This window comes from Dromiciops gliroides, chromosome 2 (genome assembly GCF_019393635.1).
Source record: "Dromiciops gliroides isolate mDroGli1 chromosome 2, mDroGli1.pri, whole genome shotgun sequence".
Lineage (NCBI taxonomy): Eukaryota > Metazoa > Chordata > Mammalia > Microbiotheria > Microbiotheriidae > Dromiciops > Dromiciops gliroides.
Window position 1 is genome coordinate 639,963,058 of NC_057862.1, and position 19,811 is coordinate 639,982,868.

Here is a 19,811-nt window from a genome sequence, read left to right on the forward strand (position 1 = left end):
ATTCTTAGGGTTGGGGAGGGGATGGAGGGAAAAGCCAAGAGGAGGCAAGATGAACCATGGTAGTAAGGTCACAGATGAGAAGCTGCAAGGGAGCTTAGAGGTCAGCTGATCCAACTCTCCTCATGAGGAGACAGAGACTCAAAAAGGGAGCTGACTTCCTCTGGGTCACACAGGTAGCAAGCTGCAGAATCCAGTTTAGAATCCAAGTGTTCTTGCTACAGATACAGCATCCTTTCCACTGTGCTATCGGGGGTCAACAACAAAGATGCTACCTTAAGGTTTAGTCAGTTAACAGGCATTTATTAAATGCTAACTGTATGCTAGGCACTGTGGATAAAAAAAGAGAAACATAAGACAATCTCTGCCTTCACAGAGCTCACAATCTAATAGGATAATAATAGCTTTTTTGGTTATGTTTTGTTTTTTGCTTTTGCAGGGCAATGAGGGTTAAGTGACTGGCCCAGGGTCACACAGCTAGTAAGTAATAATAGCATTTTTGACAGCACCATAAAATTTGCAGAGCACTTTATAAATGTGATCTTATCCTCTCAACCCTGGAAAGTGCTCCTGTTATCCTCAGTCTTTCAGATGAGGAGAACTGAGGCAGGCAGAATTTAAGTGACTTAACCCATGGTCACACAGCGTTTTAGTATCGGGGTAGAATTTAAACTCGGATCTTTCTGAATGCTTCATCTACTTCACTACCTACCTGGTAGTCTCCACTTGGATGTCCAAGTCACCTATCTAATGTTAGAGTAAGCTTTCTGAAATGTTCATTAGCTCCTCTTGCAGTCTGGAACAGTCCTTATGCACAGGGAAACAACTTACTTCTGTTTCATTTCTAACATTTCTGACTGAAAGGTTATTCCTGGCACTTCCCATGAGATTCTGCAGGTTGTGCACATGCGTGGTAAGTTGGGTCTTAGAAATGTGTGTCTAACCTTTGAAATTTTTCTGCACATCCCCTCTGAGACAACCCTTTGAGGGTACTGTGAACAAACAGCACAACATCTACAGCAATCTGCTAGCCTCAGTTTTCAGGGGGTCAGAATAAACCCTTGTTGGTTGGGTTCAGTCTTAAGCTATCAAAAGACCTCCCACAAACCCACTGTCTACTCTTTCATTTCCTGATTCTGTCATCTTCTACCTGCCTCTATTCTTCTCATCCTTTGGATAATCTTTCCCCCGCCCCCTTCCCCTAACCTCAGGCCACAATGTGAAAAAACACAAAACACCTCAAGTGTGTGTGTCATAAAGGAAAGGTTGGGAAACTCTGGGAGAAGGGAAGGCTTTTAAAGGCATTTTTTCTCCCTGCTTCCAACAAACTGACCCAGAATTCTGGAGGCAAGTTTTGTAGGAAGCATGTGAAATTTTAGGCAAAAAAAGGGTGATGTCCAACTTTACTTACTGTGTAAGTCTTAGACTCCGTAGGAAGTTGTACCCATTCAGAAGTGGCTTATACACTTAATAACACTTGGTCCAAATTATAGGAAAAAGCAGGTTTCTTCATATAAATCAGAAACTAGAGGCTAGCAGGTGAAACTGGAATACATGGTTTCTTCTCCTTTGTCCAAAGTATAAGGCTCTCTGCTGGAAACACCAGTGGTGCTAAGCTTATGAGTCCAGAGAGGGAAAAAAAATGTTAAGTATTCTCAAATGAAGGAGGGAAGGGTCTCAAAAAGTTAAGATGTTCTTTCAGGTGCATCTATCCTTTCTTCCCATCTATTCAGTGTAAAGAGAAGACACTGCAAGTGGGTTTCAGCAAACAAATAAACATATAATTAGAACCCAATAGTAACAAGGTTGTGCAACAGAAAATATCAATGTCTCCCATTTGTATAGAACTTATTTTAGAATTTATGCTGCCATTTATTTTGAAACCTTTATCATCTGGGAGGAGCTGGGTCAGGTCCCTACTGTTTTAACCTTTACCATTGATGAGGAGATCAGTATTCTGCAGGAAGCCTACAATGGTTTTCAGCTTGGATCAGGAAGAGATCTAGGAAGTTCTCACTCTACTATGATCTTGGTTGAGGCCTTTAAGCCCCTTCCTCTTCCACATCCTCATTGGTCAAAAGAAGAGATGAAATCATTTCTAAGGTCCTGATTTGACAGATGGAGAAACAGACTTGGAGAGCTAGAAATGAGTAAGTGACAAAGCCTGGACTCCAAGTCAGGTCTGGCTCAGTTTAACAGCAGGACTTAATACCCTGGGCTCCCGCAGGGTTCTCAGAAAACAAATGGATCAAGGCTGACCTGAAACATGGATAACAATTCTATCAGAGCACAACTGTACACTTCACCGTGAGATGCATCAATGATGAGCTAAGATCACCTACAGTAAGTAGTAATGATGAGCTAAGATCACCTACAGTAAGTAAGACCAACCTCCCTTGAAGGTGATCATCAATTACAATTTAAATATTTGCAAACCAAGACATTTAACTGTTTCTCTGAAACTGTTTCCTATGAAATCATCTGGGTATGAAAAGGAAAGTAAGTTAACTTTTTGGTAGGAAATGAATCATTTTGCTATTTGCATTTTCTTGTAATATCTTGTGTTCATTGATGTAAGTAGTTACCCTCATATTACAGAAAAAGAAATGGGTAAGAACAGCATACAGAATCATAGAACAAGAAGGGACCTTAGAGATAACAGAGAAAACAACTATTGGACTGAGGCCCGATATTCTGATTTTACACAAGAGGAAACTGAGACTCAGAGATAGGATGGGACTTGTCCAGGGACACATAGCTAGTTAGTGACAGGGCTGGGACTCAAACCCAAGCCTCCTGATTCGCACGTTAGGGTTCTTTCCCTCACATCAACATCTTTTGCTATTAGTGTTTATTACTGTATGATTCAGCTTCTACAGAACCACTCACCTGTTTCCCCACCCTACACAGACACATGATGAACAGTCACGTTTATAAATGTCAAACATTTGCTTCACATGATGAGTACAGGAATGTAAGAGGAAACGGGGAGAAGGGTGTGATGCATGAAGGAGTCACCATTTTTGTTGACCACAATGAAACGTTGTCTGGGTCTCTGCCGTTAGGGCCCGCGCCTGAATCTTAAGAGGCAGGATCTTGGGTGGACCCAAATCAACCTTGCCCTCTCCTCGCCTCCCCCAGACTCCCTGGTCCATGTCTGCACACTGACAATGAGCATGAGTGCCAGGTCAGAGATGGGGGGCCTTTTTAAGAGCCAGCCCAGGGCAGGGCTGAACAAGTGTCTATGTTGGCAGTGAGTTCTGGAGCCAAGGTTCAAATCTTAGCTCTGACATTAATTAGTCGTTTGATGTAGGGCCTCTGTTAACCTGTATCTTCATCTGTAAAACAGGGGCATCAATACTTGTCCTTAACTACTCTACGGGTTTGTTATGAGGGAAGGTTAAACCTAGGAACAGCACTCACTGGCTCGCCAAAACTTTGCCATGTTGACCTGTTCTTTTTATTTTTTTAGTGAGGCAATTGGGGTTAAGTGACTTGCCCAGGGTCACACAGCTAATAAGTGTTAAGTGTCTGAGGCCGGATTTGAACTCAGGTCCTCCTGGTGTTAACCTGTTCTTGATTTACTGCTCTGTCTCACCATGATCCAGAAGACCCCAGAGTCCCTGACCTCCCTGTGTCAGTGATTGCCCAAGACCTGCCTACATATGCCCTCTCCTCACCCAGGGGCTGAGTGATCTCAAGCTACCACTCCTGTCTGGGCTGTCAAGACAGAACACGTCCAGCCATTCTAAATCAAAACAGCCAAGGAGAGCTATGATCTTAACGATATAGTGAAGTACAAACCCTGCAACTTGGGAGGAGAGTGCCAGGAGATGCGCTCCAAAAGTTAGGAACATGTCCTCAGACTCAATGAAACGGAAAGTCATAGGATCAGGGAATCTTGGAGCAGGAAAGAACCTAGGAGTATCTAGTCCAGTCCTCTCATTTGATGGGGAAACTGTGGCAGAGAGAAGGGAAATAAATTGTCCATGGTCAATTGCCATCCCACTAAGTAGCGTCAGGGCCAAGATTTGGGCCTAGGTCTCTTGACACACCCGGTCCAGCGCATTTTAGGACTTACATATTTTTAAGTTTTAAAAAGCTCTTTCATTTCTTCATTTCCCTACCTCTAAGGAGATCATTTGCAGCTCTTCAGTGGTGAAGCATCAGATGCAGGGAATTCTTCAAACACATCGTGCGACATGGGTGGCCCATGGGGATAACAAAGCCTGCCCTAACGACCTGTTTAATTAACATTCCTACATCTTAACATATAGAAACGTCATGCAAACCAAGTGTGTATGTGTATAGACAGAGGTATCCAGGGTCCGTGTGGTGTCACCTGCAGCTCTGAATGGGAGCAAGGACAGGAGAAGAGCTTCATGGGACATGGAGAAGTCGGTTCTAGTTCTAAGACTCTTGAAGTGACAGCAGCAGCTGAGTGGGGGTAGGTGCCGTGTGACAAGCAACCTGCCTGTCTCTGTTCGGGGCCCCAACTGCTCCACTCCTCCCACCAACTTTCTGAGCCTTCTAGTCCATGTGACCCATCCCCCTCCCCACCTAGAATCCCACGTGGCCATGAGCCAGGTCCCTCCTTTCCGCTGCCTTGTCATCTCCTCAGATGGGGAGGCAGATGAGTGGTCAGCTGGGGTAGGGAAAAACAAATTAATTACTCATTCAGTGACAAGCTGAGGGGGCAGATTCACTGGGGATCAAGAGTCAGGCAGGCTGCTTCAGAACCCGCTCAGTTAGTTGTCTGTAAAATAGACAATGGGGGCGGAAAAAGAGGCTGCAAGGCAATGTTTTCAGCTTCTTATAGATAATGCATATTTATTGAAAATTTCCTTCACCAACAATGGTGAAATCAAGACCCAAAATTACAAAAAATCATGGCAGTTGGTATTTATAAAAATAAAGTGAAGGTCTATGTCTCACAGATTTGTGCTAGTTTCTTTCCAGCCTCAGTCTGTCCCTTTTGCATCATAAAGATGGATGGAGCTTGTTACTCCTCATGATGGAATAGTAAAAAACTGCATTCCATTGCTAAAAAATAGTTGTTTCCAAATACCATTAAGTTCCTAAAGTGACTTTTTCCAACAATAAATATAGAAAATAGCCTTTAACAAACATTTCCATTTGGTCAGGATTTTTTTGTCTGTTTCAAAGTCTTTCTCCTCTCGAGTTAAAAGCAGCCCAACAGCCTTCTGAAAGTCTTCAAGTCTTTGGCGTGGTACATCCCGCTGCTCTTCCACGGAGCGTCTGTGCACACCCGACTGGAGGAGTCCCTTCTACCAGGGGCCAAGGGCAACGAGATGATGTTTCATGAGAGCCGAGTTCCACCCCCATCCCCCACCCCCATGTGTGGGCCAGACCCATTTGGAATGGGCAGCATCTAATGAAGAAATGAGATCACTTTTAGATGGGTGTCACCCGTGTATGAGAAATCTTCACCAGCAACAACCATCTGTCGTCCCCTGAGGCCATTCAAGATGGCCGGCGCTCTTTGGCGATAGGGGAATAGCTGCTTGGATATCACACCGAAGGGGTCTTTGGTGGATGGACCTGCTGCATGAGTTGCGGGCGCTTGACTCGGGGTTTCCTTCTCTTGGGCCTGCTTTTAGCTTTGTTGATTTGCACCACAAAGAAAGCCAAAACCACCATGGCACCCAGGAAGGCAAACACTGGAATCGTCTGTCCTACATCCTGATTATAGCGACCAGGCATGATCCCTAAAGAACGAAGGTGAAGTGAACAGGTCGGTCAATGACGCATCCACACAGTGGGACCTTTAATTTCTCTGACAGGCTCACGTTCAGCAGAGATGAAAAAAGCAGACAGTAACTGAGCACAAGTACATTTTAAAGCCTGAATTACCCCTTAAACATCTACGACAGCAATGGAGAATGAATCAAAGAAACCCTGCTTCTTTGGAGCTGCACCTTCACGGCTGCAGGAGGAGTCATGAGTCACGAGGGGTCCTTTTGGCTCGCTAAAGGACAAGACTGAGTTCCTCTCCGCTCATGTCTTCACACTAGGAGGAGCCCCTTGAGTGCTGGGAGAAACTGGTTGTTGGCTTAGGCCAGTCTCAAAGATCTGGGACCCCTACTCGAGTGTCTTAGCTAAGATCCCAGAGATTTTAAAGCCTCCTAGAGCAATTAATTAGAGGCTGTCCGTTCCACACTGATCCACAGCTCCTCCACACATGCCTGTAACAGCTTGGCAGCCCGAGGGAGAGTCCTTGAATGGTCCCAAGGAAGGGGTTCAGGCAGGAAACAGACCCCTCCCCTTACAGCTGCCAACCTGTACTCTACTCCTGTAGCCCCAGGTCTTCCCAGAGCTCCTATGACCTGGGGCTACAGGCAGAGAGAGTGCTTTCACCACTGATCTGGAACCTCCACCTTAGGAGAACCAAAGCAGGGGGCAGGGCTCCCCTTACAGGAAGCAGAATTTGCACACAGGTTAAAGGGAGTTTTCAAAATAAAGCTGGCCTACACAACGAAATGAAGGCCACTTTGGAACTGAATCAAGAGCGTCTCAAGAGGGACAGAACTCGTCTTTTTTGTCTCATTTAAAGACTTACCTCCCGGAATGTCCCAGGCCCCACTTTCTCCAGGAGACAAAGGTCTTACTTGGGGCCGATTGGTTCGGAAGCTGGGCAAAGCCATTTTGTCCAGGTCAATCGACAGTAACTTTTGATGTTTCCAGAGATTACTGAGGAAAACAGTTTAAAAAACAAGCATTTGGTTGGTTCAGGAAATTTTAGCAAATACTCATCCTGACAATAAACATCCACGTCTACGTAACAGCCTTGGCCTTACCATGACGCTACGGAAGCAGTAAAAGTCCCAGGACCCCCATTTTACAGACAAGGACACTAAACAGTCTCCCAAAGTCACACGGCTTGGTGGTGAGGGAAGCAGGATGAGAGCTCAGAATCCCTTCTTTTCACCCATTATGCCATGCTAGTGTTGGTGCCCCATGGAGAACCCATGCGGGCTGGTTCGCCATGTACGTGGCATCTATTCCCTCCTCTGTCTTCCCGGCGCCAGGAGCCTACTGCGTCACTTCTTGTCTGGGTCCTCTCTGGTCTCCAGTCTGCCGCTCACAGAGAGCACAACGCCCCTGCCCCCACCTCACACGCTTCTAGCGTGCCCCTGGTGCTACTGCCCTCCTCCCCAAATTACATGTAAACCCTGTAGCTAATTATCAAGGTACCCAGAACAGAAGTTTCTTGAGGACGGGGCTTTCATGTGGGTCTTTGTGCCTCTGAGGCCTAGTGCACCGTAAAGACCGGTGAAGCTTCTGATCCAATGCACCGGACAAGGAGCAGGGGGTTCCTGACTAGCAAGTTCTATAACCTCTCTCAGCATCTAAAAACAGGGCTCACGTCACTGTAGAGACCCGCATTTTGTATGAGGAAAGGAAATGATCCTCGTTCGGGGATTCTGACCCAAATGGAAATGGCAGCAAAAGAGAGAGAGCCTGGATGTCCATGGCAATCCACGGAGTGTGGGGCACGGCAGGCAGGGGAGAGAAGCTTCAGAAAAGCTGCAGATGGCATGATCCAAAGGGGAAGGAGGAGGAGAAAAACGAGACGGGCAATTCCCTTTCTCTTCCCTGGGGCTTCCTCGTCACTGACTTGCATCTGAGATACAAAGTTCAGGTTGGCCTGTGGCTTTTATCTCAGCTCCAGATGAAAACGGTGACGCTTGGCTCATTAAGACGACAGACGACCTCCAACCGGGCAGACCCGCATGTCACCTAAGCAGGCGAGTGCGAGCCCCGGCTGAGGAGCTCCCTGCATGGCCAGAGAGCCAAGCTCTGGAAACCCTCTCTCTCTTCCAGAACTAGGTTTGGCTTAGCACAGGGCCCGGCACACAGGTGATGTTTAACAAATGCCTTCTGATGACTATTCAGCTGTAATAAATCTGAATTTTAAAGGTACAATTGTGTTAAATTTGGGATTGGTTATGTGGTAATCCATGTAATTGGATACAAATCGGAATGCTTGAAATTCTGATTAGCTCACACTCTGGAACTCTTTATTTAGCAATGTCATTTGTAGGCAAAGGAATTATCCATGGTGAATTCCGTTATTAATACAGATCCTCCTAATAACCTGACTGGTTGGCAAAGGAGCACATACCATGAAGAGAGACGGCAGATGTGTGGCTGATCCTAACCTGTGAGGGTTGCAGTCACACAAAATGCTAAATTACAAAATATAAAGATGAAGCACTTGATTCTTGTGAATAATGCGGTTACTTGTACTCAGGACATAACTGATTTTGCTGAGGACAATTAAAGAAGATCAGTAGGGACAGCTAGGTGGCACAGTGGATAAAGCACCGGCCTTGGAGTCAGGAGGACCTGAGTTCAAATCTGGCCTTAGACACTTGACAGTTACTAGCTGTGTGACCCTGGGCAAGTCACTTAACCCTCACTGCCCTGCCAAAAAAAAAAAAAGAAAAGAAAAGAAAACAAAGGAAGATCAGTGACATAATGCAAAGGGAAATGGACCTGGGGTCAGAAGCCCAGCTCTACCACTTACTAGCTGTGTCACTTTGGGCACTCTGCCTCTGGACAGTCTGACCAGGGCAGACTAGGATGAGACCATCACCTCTCTCCCCTTGGAAACAAGGCTTCTCTTAATGCAAGTGGCATCAATTCTTACCTCCTTCTGAACATTGCCAAAACTTTTCTACCAACACAACTGTAAAGCCACGGTTTCCTTCTCCTTCCTTTATCCAGTGGGTTTTAAAAATCCACTCTTAGCAGATTCAGTCCAACGTTCCAGCCTGTTGGGATCTTTCTGGACCCTCTGCCTTCCAATGGGCTGGCTTTTACCCTTCTGGGTCGGGTCATGTGCACATCTGACTAAACGGGCCTGCTCATTCAATGACTTCATTCAATTCATTCAATGCCCCTCCATTCAATCACTGGTAAACTGTCCTAGGACATAGGGTCCAACACAGATCTCTAAGCTTCTCCCCCAGAGGCCTCTTTCCAAGGTGACACTGAGCCGTTAAACTACTCTTTGGCTCTGAATTCACCTGACCCCCTCGGCAGCTCCCTCACACCCAGCAGCTTTTCCACATGAGAAGCACGAAGTCTTTGCCAAGTGCTTTGCTAAAACTCCATGTCTGCCATTTCTAGGGCCCTGCCCTCATCTACTACTCTAATAATCCTGTGTCAAATGGGGATGTGGCTCTTGTAAGGTTCCTGTAAGACATAATGTGTGTAAAAACCCTGTATGCAAACAGACGTTTTTACACTTGCTGTTAACGAGGGGCTGGCAATGAATGTGTTTTTTCTGGTTCTCCTCCCTAACGGAGCCCTGAAAGAGATGTAGGGTTATTTCTGAGAATGGATGTCCACACTCACTAATGTAATGTAAAACTGAGTTAGAATGTAATTTTTGTAAAACTTAGTTAGAAGGAATTCTTGGTGATGTGAATTCAAATCCTTGCTCCGTACTTATTGTCTGTGTGACCCTGACAGACTGAGAAAATCCAGTAATTATCATCTTTAACAGACTGAGTTGGTGTTCCCTGAATTATTATTCTCTCTCTGTTTGAGGGGATCTAAGGTCCTTTTTAGCTCTGAAGCCTGTGGCCCATTTTTAACTTGATCATTCATGGCATTTAATTTGGTTTGAATGTTACTAGGAGGATAATGGGAAGACCATGATAACACAGGATTCAGTGCTGAAAAGGACTTAGAAATGGAAAATGACTTATCCAAATGTGGATTTACTGAATGAAGACAACAGGTCTGTCAAGACCTGTACTGAGGATGAGCTGCTAACATTTTGGCTCCTCTAACAGATAGTGTGAGGATCCTCTGAGGTCAGCATTGTCCTTTGGGACAATCCAGTAAGGCAAAAGAAAGGAGGCTGGAGAAACCGAGGTCTGGGACTAAAGCCACTCCTGGGCCAGCGAAGGGGTGCGGATCAAAGTCCATGGCTTCGTCCTTTACGGGTGCCCTTGTTTCTCTACATTCAAGGCAGACATCAGCAGCTCCAGGATGGGAGTTTACAGGCTGCATGCAGGTCTGAGGTGCAACCATGGAGTACAAAGACCGACTTCGATACTCCCCCGTCATGCTTCTCAGGAGCGTCCTGGGTCTCTCCTAGGCCAGCTACCAAGCACGAAGCACCTTCTCTTCTGAAGCTGCTTCCCTGAGTCACTCCTCAGTGGTCCAGACTGCTCTGGCATCACAAGGCCCCCACATAAGGGTTCAGGGCCCCAGGGGTAATTGTCTGTAAGGCGGAGCCCCAGTTACCTGTGTTCATCTTCCAAGTCATTAGGAGTCCCTATTAGGTTGAAATGGCTAAGGTACCCAGGTAGGATGTGGCCCTTCAAAGGAGGTTGGGCTAAGGACAAAGGAAGAAGAGACAGAGCTTGCAAGGGTGGGGCAAGCTGAAGAGGAAGAGGGAATGATGGAGAACGGAAGGGGAAATGAGATGAAGTCTTAGGTACCAGTCATAATGCACTAATCTAGATACGGCTTCCTTGGGACGTCTTGTGCCCAGGGCAGAGAGAAGTGGTTTGCCTTCCAAAAGAGAGGGGTGTGTGTGTGTGTGTGTGTGTGTGTGTGTGTGTGTGTGTCGCACACAGAACAGTAGGAACACTGGTACAATGTGCACCTGACAACTTCTGAAACTATTTTCTCAGGTGTGTAATAACACACTCAGGGTGGTGCTCAGTGCCTGGCAGGGGGCTCTCCCCAGGCACAGTAACTCGAAGCCTAAAGGTGAGCATTCCTTCACTTGTGGCTGGGCCTTCCTCCACCCCAGGACTCCTGCAGGACTCTCCGGTCTCCTGCCATCCAGAGCCAGGCCTGACCAGCGGTTGTCTCCAAGCTCTGCTTCAACACGGCTCTATTAACTTTTATCTACTTGCATCTTGAAGAAGTGATCTTGGGTTTTGAATATTGATATGCTACATCCCAAATTAGATTGGTTTTTCTAGGCTTGTCTATAAAATCCACAGATAACATTCTTCTAACCTCAATTAATATCTGGCTACTTGAACATGCATCCCCTCTTCATCCAAACAGACAGAACATGGTCTCCAAAAGTACAGAAGCCAGCCAGCCAGTGCAGGGCAGTCCCTAGAGAAGAAATCTGGGTCTGGGGTTGGAGGGAGGGCCCACTGCAAGTCAATAAGGAGCCACCGTGTGCCAACCTCCATCCCACACACCTGACACACTAAGCTTCTTTTTTTTTCTTTGTGGGGAAATGAGGGTTAAGTGACTTGCCCAGGGTCACACAGCTAGTAAGTGTCAAGTGTCTGAGGCTGGATTTGAACTCAGGTCCTCCTGAATCCAGGGCAGTGTTTTATCCACTGCACCACCTAGCTGCCCCCCCCCCCTCTTTTAAGGCTAGCCCAGAGTCAGTAAAGTTGGAGCTCAGATTGTGAAGAGGGACAATAGAGATTAAAACCACACCCACCTAAAAGCTTTGCCTTGTGGTAAAAAATGAAAGTTAGAACAGACATTTAAGAGTTGAATGGTTTTGAAGGACCCCCAGTTTTTGAAGGACTGCCCTTTCAGGGAGGAGACCGTGACAAACAGCCGTGCGCCTACTGCTGCCCGGGAGAGTGTGGCCAAGCATGCAAGACTTCCGGGGTGCCAGCTTAAAAAACTGGCTAGAGAACGGAAGTGCTCTCTCTCGGCTCGACACTCTGGCTCAGGTTTGACGGCGCATTCTGGTGACTGGCTCTGGTTCTCGGTGGCGGCACGAGTTTGACTCTGGTTCTCAGCCTGAGAGGCAGTTTTGGGATTCGATGAGTTTTATAAAAGAATATAGACTAAGCTTAGATCTAAGACTATTTATTTGTATTTCTACTTTCCTATTTCCCTAATCAGTATCACCTGTTTGTTGGCTAATTAATTCCCAAACAATAAAAGCTGATTCCTCTCTGATTAAAGCTCATAGGCTTCTTTTCTTACTGGTCTGGGAGATATATATATATATATATAAGGGGAAAGTTCAAAGGGGAGTTTAATGCTCTTATATCCAATTTTAAATCTCACAGCCCCCAGAGGTCTTTCACAAACCTGAGCAGCAGGGCACTGCTCATTTTGATACAGACCACCCTCAAGTCATGCCAATCGATGGACTTGAATGTTACTGGCCAATTAGCTTGGGTCAAGGTGCAGTGCCCCACCTCTACCTGAGAGAGGATAAAATCCTTGGGGGGGGTGGGGGGGTGGGGGTGTTGCTCCAGCTCGCGCTCGCTCTCGCTCTCTCTCTCGCTCTCCTAGGTAATGTAGGGCTTCTGAAGTTTTAGAGCCATGTGCTCTCTTTTTTACTAACATTTAATATGATTTAACAAATGCTTGATGCAAAAGACTGATGCTATAGCCTCTAATTTATAAGTAGCAATGTGTTAGCAATCCCAGCTAAGTTCCCTAAGACCTAGAACAGAGGGAGGCACCCCTAATATATTTTCAAACGACACAGAGTCAACGCTCACCTCAAGTGTTCCTCCTCAAACAACAGTCCCTTCGTGAGCTTTCTGGGACTCCATGGAAATGACTTTGCACTGACTGCTGGTGTACTGCTGCACCAGGGTCCGGGGAGAATGTGTGCTCCCTGGGTGCAGGGACCAGGTTGCTCTTGTCTATGCCTAGCAGAACGCTGAGCACAATCCCACTCTTTCTGAACAATCAGCAAGCATCTGAAACATCTGGAGCAAGCTCCAGGAAGTGAAGGGTGGGCAGAAGAAACCCTTACCTGGGGGCAGTTTCATTCAGAGGCTGTGGTTTGGCCCACGACAGGTGAGGGCAAGCAGGAAGAGCACGGGGTTTCGGATCTCCTAAATGGGCCTCAAGTACCTTTGAGTATCGATGCAGGTGGTTTCCTGTGGCACATGTGTACACACACACAGACACAGAAATCATTGCTATTAAAATGGAAGGGCAAATAGTTTTTCCCCCAGTTTTACAAATCTATATTGATGGAGCAGATACTGTCACGCAAGGAAGCCTTCCACAAAACCTTCAAGGATGTGGGCAGTTCTTTATGAAAAAGGGTTGATTTTCATGGCTACACCTGAATGAGCCCACAAACCTCCCCAATTATTGGTCCTCTTTCTATAGGATTGCTTCACGTGTGCCCCTTGTGTGAGTCAACATTTGCCAAGAAGCCATTTGAAGCCTAGCGCTATGGTGGAGATACCCATCAGGACAGGATCCTGCTCATAAGAAGCTGTGTAATCTAGGAGTTATTTGCTTAATTGCCCTAGTAACAAAAGTTGTAAATGAAAAATATTCATGAGATACCTTTGAAACAAATGGTCTGTTTTCAAAATGAGTATTGTTGAACACTATGCAATCAAGGGAGCCAACTGCCAGATGAACTTCATAAGCTGGTCAGAATGTCTATTGCAGAATCCCCAGGTTAAATCTAATCTAATTATCTTCCTTCAAGAAGTCACATCAACTTCCTTACCTTCCATCCTTTCTGGAAGAGCAGAGCCTGCTCCATTTGGAGGACGATGCCTGTTTTCAGAATGGCTGAGACTTGGAGGGATCACTCCATAAGAAGTATACTGAAGGAGAGAATCCAGAAGCCAAAAGCAATCTGTGGGTTAATTAACAGTGATAATTACCAAAGCTGTTAAGAAACAGATTAGGAAAAAAAAGGTGTGCAGACTATCAATAATATTAGAACTAACACGGGGGTGGGGAGGAGAGAAGTCAGGAATATAACCGACAGGACATAAACCTCTGCTCTCCTGACTGGGAATAATAAACCAAAGAAAGGGTGACAGGGAGGTTAAGTCTGGACAAACAAAAACAATTAAAACACAAATGATCAAATACCAGAACACACAAAGCCAATGATACCCATAGACAGACATAAACACAACTCTTAGATGTTTGTTTTCATGGGGAAAAAAATCCCTTGTGGGCCACTGATGCATAGAAACAAAGAACCACCTGAAGATTAGTCTTTGCGTGCCATTCCAAAGCTATCTTTACCCTCTACCATGCAGACACTTCTCGGGTGAGTATTAAAATTTTTATTTAGAGAATGTGTGTTGTAATTAAAATGCCAATTTGGAACTGGGGAATTTGACAAGTAAAACCTTAGTCGGTTCACATCAGCGTCTGTGAATTCTGCCCTGCTACTCCTAGCATGCCTTTGTGCGGTGACTGCTCAAACAGGCATCTACCTTCCCTTTCTGTTTTGTTTCATTATTTAAATTTCAAATTACAGGCTATGCAATGGAAAATTGTTTGAAGAATTACTGACTTTCTCCAGATAGAAATGACCTCTGAGGTCTCTCCCTATGTAGTGCCAGTTAGTCTAAAGTTCTATGATAAAACACTTGTTTTAATCAGAGAAGGAAAGTGAAGAAGCTACGCTGTACACGTGCCTACACTTACTACTTCCACTCATTCCCCTCTGTGTCTGTCCATTCCCAAGTACTGTTAATGCCAGCCTGGCCTTGACCTCAAGAGTCACAAAGAAACAAGCCACCAAGGACTTTCTCTTCTTAGTGAGCATTCATGATCACGTGCTCACAGGAGTCAAGAGGGCTCAAAATGAGCTTTGAAAAGCTGACCATGGAAAGTTCAGACGAGCCCTATGGTCTCAGGCATCTGAAATTTTTGAAAAAGACTTTCAGGGGATCTCAACTTTTGCAGAAAAACCTTGGAGACTTAAGAAATTAGTCTTTTAATCCAAATGTCACTTTAACTCCCATTTCTAATTTGTAAAATGGCTCAATCTCTTTCTAGGGATTCTTATTCATGTCAGAAATTCAACCACGTAGTCTGATTGGTATGGCACTGAATAGGTAAATTAATATAGGTGGAATTGTCATTTTTATTATATTATGACAATTCTACCTAAATTAATTTACCTATTCAGTGCCATACCAAACAGACTACCTAAAAATTATTTTATAGAGCTAGAAAAAATAATAACAAAATTCATCTGGAAAAACAAAAGGTCAAGAATATCAAGAGAACTAATGAAAAAAATGCACAGGAAGGTGGGTTAGCTGTACCAAAACTGTAGTTCTACTACAAAGTGGCAGTCATCAAAACTATTTGGTACTGGCTAAGAAATAGAGCGGAGAGAGGCAGCTAGGTGGCGAAGTGGATAGAGCACTAGCCCTGGATTCAGGAGGACCTAAGTTCAAATCCGGCCTCAGACACTTGACACTTACTAGCTGTGTGACCCTGGGCAAGTCACTTAACCCCAAGTGCCTCACCAAAAAAAAAGAAATAGAGTGGAGGACCAATGGAATAGGCTAGGCACAGGAGACACAGTTGTAAATGACTTTAGGAATGTACTGTTTGATAAACCCAAAGGCTCCAGCTTCTGGGATAGGAACTCAGTATTTGACAAAAACTGCTGGGAAAACTGGAAGATAGTATGGCAGAAATTCGGCATAGACCAACATCTTATACCTTATACTAAAATAAGGTCAAAATGGATACGTGATTTAGACATAAAAAGTGATGCCACAGGTGAATTAGGAGAGGAAGGAAAAGTCTACCTCTCAGATCTTTGGAAAGGAGAACAGTTTATGACCAAACAAGGGTTAGAGACTATTAGGAAAAGCAAAGTGGATGATTTCGATTACATTAAATTAAAAAGGTTTTGTACAAACAGAAGCAATGCGTCCAAAATCAGAAGGGATGCAGACAGCTGAGAAACAATTTTTATAGCCAGTACTTCTGATAAAGGCCTCATCTCTAAAATATATCAGGAACTAAATCAAGTAAGAATCTAAGTCATTCCCCAATCGAGAAATGGTCAAAGGATATGAACAGGCAGTTTTCTAATGAAGAAATCAAAGTTATCTATTGCCATAATAAAAAATGCTCTAAATCACTATTGATTAGAGAGATGCAAATTAAAACAACTCTGAGGTACCACCTCACACCTATCAGATTGGCTAATATGACAAAAAAGGAAAATAATAAATGTTGGAGAAGTTGTGGAAAATTGGAACACTAATGCATTGTTGGTGGAGCTGTGAACTGATCCAACCATTCTGGAAGAGCAGTTTGGAACTATGCCCAAAGGGGTATAAAGCTGTACATGCCCTTTGACCCAGCAATACCACTATTAGGTCTTTTTCCCAAAGAGATCATAAAAAAGGGAAAAGGACCCACATGTATAAAAATATTTATAGCTGCTCTTTTTGTGGTGCCAAGGAATTGGAAATTGAGGTGTTGCCCATCAATTGGGGAATGGCTGAACAAGTTGTGGTATATGAATGTAATGGAATTCTATTGTGCTGTAAGAAACGATGAGCAGGCAGATTTCAGAGAAACCTGGAAGGACTTGCATGAACTGATGATGAGTGAGATGAGCAGAACCAGGAGAACATTGTACACAGTATCATCAACATTATGTGTTGATCAACTGTGATAGACTTGATTCTGCTCAGCAATACAATGGTCCAAGATAGTTCCAAAGGACTCATGATGGAAAATGCTCTCCAAATCCAGAAAAAAAAAAAAAACTGTGGAATATGGATGCAGACTGAACCATACTATTTTTTTTGTTTTTGGTACTGTTGTTTTTCTTTTTTGAGGTTTTCCCTTTTTGCTCTGATTCTTCTCTTATAACATGACTAATGGAGAAATATGCTTAATGTTATTGTACATATATAACATGTATCAGATTACTTGCTGTCTTGGGGAGGTGGGGAGGGAGGGAGAAAAATTTGAAACTAGAAATCTTATAAAAACAAATGTTGAAAACTATCTCTACATGTAACTGGAAAATAATAAAATACTTTTATAATTAAAGAAAAGATTACATAGCTAGTTGGTGGCAGAACTAACACTAAAACTCATCTTCTAAACTTCTAAGTCAGTGATTTTTTTTTACATTGTATTTTGCTACCCCTTTTGATGAAATAAATTGCTCTGAATGATTAGCAGGAAATCATTCACATTGAGAAATAGTTATAATGTTACATGTTCCATTAATAAAGTCTCGATTCATTGATTAAGAAAAAAAAAAAAGAAATTCAACCATGTTAGGGCTGCTGGTATACCAGAGTGAAACAAAACTTTTATTTATGCTTCATACACAAAGCAAGACTCAAGATTTTTCTTTGGAGGTTTTTTAGTTTAATGTTCAGAATTGACACCTTGATACAAGGCTTCTGCACATGTATAACTGTTTCTGGACAGGGACAAAAGGGAACACATTAGAAATCTCCCTTTTCCAGTCACCAAGAGTGAGGCAAAAGGCCTGGATTGTAATATTTATATAGTACTGGAGAGAACAATTTTCCCACAACAGCCCTGTGCAAGGCAAAAACAACCATCCCTTTTAACAGAGGACGCTGAAACTCAGAGAAGTTAATTATTGACCTCAAAGTTACTAAGTGTCCCAGTTGCAGATAGAACCCACGCCTCCTGACTTCCACTTTGGGAGAGCCACCTGCCCTGTGCTACGCCTGTTCCATAAGATGCCGGGGATGTGGAGCACAGGGGGCCATGGCATCTCCCTGAGTTACAGTGAGGAAGGAACGTGTCTCCAGAGGACAGGGAGGACAAGTTTCTACTCAGACTCACACGCCTTCCAATGGCAGCCTCTCTGTGGGCACTCTGCAAGAGCAGGGCCAGAGGAGTGGGCAACTGCAGGCAATGATACCAAAGCTCCCCTCTTCCCCTTGGGGCAGACTTAGAGGTATGAGGCAGCCGGTAAGGAGCCTGGGAAAGGTACCCAGGGCTCTCCCTGGGGGCATAGGATCTCCTTGTTTGCAATCTGGACACCCAGACATAAGATCAGTTATCCAAGTATGTCACTGAAGTCACTAAATCCCATTGTCTTTTCAGGAGCACAAAACAGCTCTCACCCTTTTGTCGATGACTGTCATCCAAGCAGTTAGAGTCTCCGTACAGAACTATGCGACCTCCACCCTCCAAAGGGATCTGATAAAGACCCAAAATAGGGACATTTTCAACAACTGCCGTTTCCTGCTTTAAAACCTCCAGACCTGGGGCAACAAGGAAAACACAGCAATTTAGTAGAGCTTAAAAAACAAGTGAGGATGTCACACACTCAAGTATTTTTGTAAGAAAATGAATCATTTGCAATCGCTACTTGTCATTTGAGAGTTCATTCATACTGAGAATGTCAGATAAATTTGATCCCTTTGTAAGAAGTGCTGAACTGAATTTTAAGCAAGAAAGTCAATGCCTTGAATAACAAATCATTTTAAGTGTATACTAACTCCTATTTTCCCTTAAATTAATGATGGAGATTTGGTTCCTAATCCCAGAACTCACCTTCCTCTGCCGGTTATAAAGACCGAAACTGTTCCATCCTCTGGACATGTCATGTTGATGGTAAGAGGTTAGATGATTTAGAATGATAAAGTGATCTAAAAAAACACCACCACCCACCATCAATCTGGTACCCTGGACCTCACAGGCTACCAAAGTCTCTTTGGTTCAATTCACTTCCTGACTGCCTGCCATACCTGGGACATGGCCCCTGGCATCCTGGAGCCTCTAGCCTAGTATTTACTATCAAACAACTGTGAAGAAGCAAGTGTTCACACTTTACCCATAGGGAAGCTAATGCTCAGAATGGGGAAGGGAGTTATCCCTCAAATCACATGGCTGATAAGGGACCCAGCCCCATGACGTTAATCCTGTGTTGGCTGCACCACAGCTTCTATTTTCTACCTTTTTAAAAACCTCCACTAGTGGTCATTCAGACCAAACATGACTAGTGCTAGTGAAGAAATCCTGCCCTACATGACCACGTCTGCCTCAGGACAGAATGAAGACCGAAGCCATGTAGATCCACACAGCTGCCCAATCGTGTCCTTTCCATGCCACCACGTCCCAAACATGCCCCTTCTTTCCCCTCACGAAAGGCCACATTCAGGCTCTTTCTTTTACATGGTCTGTGTCTTCCACACAGCTGCCAGCACCATGCTTCTAAAGCCCAGGTCTGACCACGTCACTCGATAAATTTCACCGGCCCCTTATTACCTGTGGGATCAAATCTAGAACCCCTTGGCATTTAAAGGTCTTCCTAATCAGTAGCCCTCCTCTTCTTGCCTTTCCAATCTCCTTACACATCCCTGCCTGCCACTGCTCAATGGGTCCACCATGCTGGATCATCCCTGCTGTTCCTCACCTCTGAAATGGCTGCTCTGCATACATGCAAGGTGCTCTACTTCACCTTCCCGTCACAGAATCCTTTCTTTCCTTCCCCTACCTTCTCCATCCCCTACCAAAAATGTTACTTTGTATATAACCTTGTTTGTGGATGTTATTTTATCTCCTCCAACAGAATGTAAACTATTTAAGGGCAGGATCAGTTCATTTTTTTCTTTGTGGCCTTAACTGTTCCCAGAACACAGCAGATGCTTAATAAATGCTTGCTGATTTTTCTCTGAAGAAGGCAGAAGTTATTGTTTAGGTCCAAAGTGTTTTCATCAATATGAACAAGTAAGGAAACACCTGTCTTTGCCAATACTGCACTTTAGTTCCCTTCACATAGGAGCTCAGAAAGACCCAAAGAGACTAGAACAGCTGACTGTACCTGAAAGGAACAACAGTAAAAAGTGATAAAATGGGCACACTGTGCTACTATCTGTCTTGGCTAAGGCTGACAGCTCAGTTCAGATCTAGCTCCTATTCAGCACCCAAAGCCTGCTGATCAGTCAGTCAGTCAGTCAACAAACATTTATTAAGGTCCTACTATGTGCCAGATACTGTGCTGATCATTAGGGATAAAAGGCAAAAGAGAGTCAAGTTCACCGTCTAACATGCAAACAAACAACCATGAACAAAGCAAGCTATGTAAA

At 44.4% G+C, this 19,811-nt stretch overlaps 2 protein-coding genes across 2 annotated transcripts in view; both read right to left on the reverse strand.

Annotated features, from left to right (window-relative positions):
- SLC38A8 (solute carrier family 38 member 8) overlaps positions 1 to 4,381 on the reverse strand; it is a 38,413-nt gene extending 34,032 nt beyond the window's left edge. The window contains exons 1-2 of the mRNA XM_043981194.1: positions 4,340 to 4,381; positions 3,016 to 3,161 (exon numbers count right to left, since the gene is read on the reverse strand). Of these exons, the coding sequence (XP_043837129.1) occupies positions 3,016 to 3,161; positions 4,340 to 4,381 (188 nt within the window). The remainder of the gene's footprint in view (positions 1 to 3,015; positions 3,162 to 4,339) is intronic.
- A 418-nt stretch (positions 4,382 to 4,799) lies between these two features.
- Positions 4,800 to 19,811, reverse strand: part of MBTPS1 (membrane bound transcription factor peptidase, site 1) — a 73,614-nt gene continuing 58,602 nt past the window's right edge. Inside the window, 5 exon segments of the mRNA XM_043985008.1 lie at positions 4,800 to 5,726; positions 6,578 to 6,708; positions 12,740 to 12,866; positions 13,457 to 13,588; positions 17,844 to 17,984. Of these exon segments, the coding sequence (XP_043840943.1) occupies positions 5,530 to 5,726; positions 6,578 to 6,708; positions 12,740 to 12,866; positions 13,457 to 13,588; positions 17,844 to 17,984 (728 nt within the window). The 3' untranslated portion in view covers positions 4,800 to 5,529.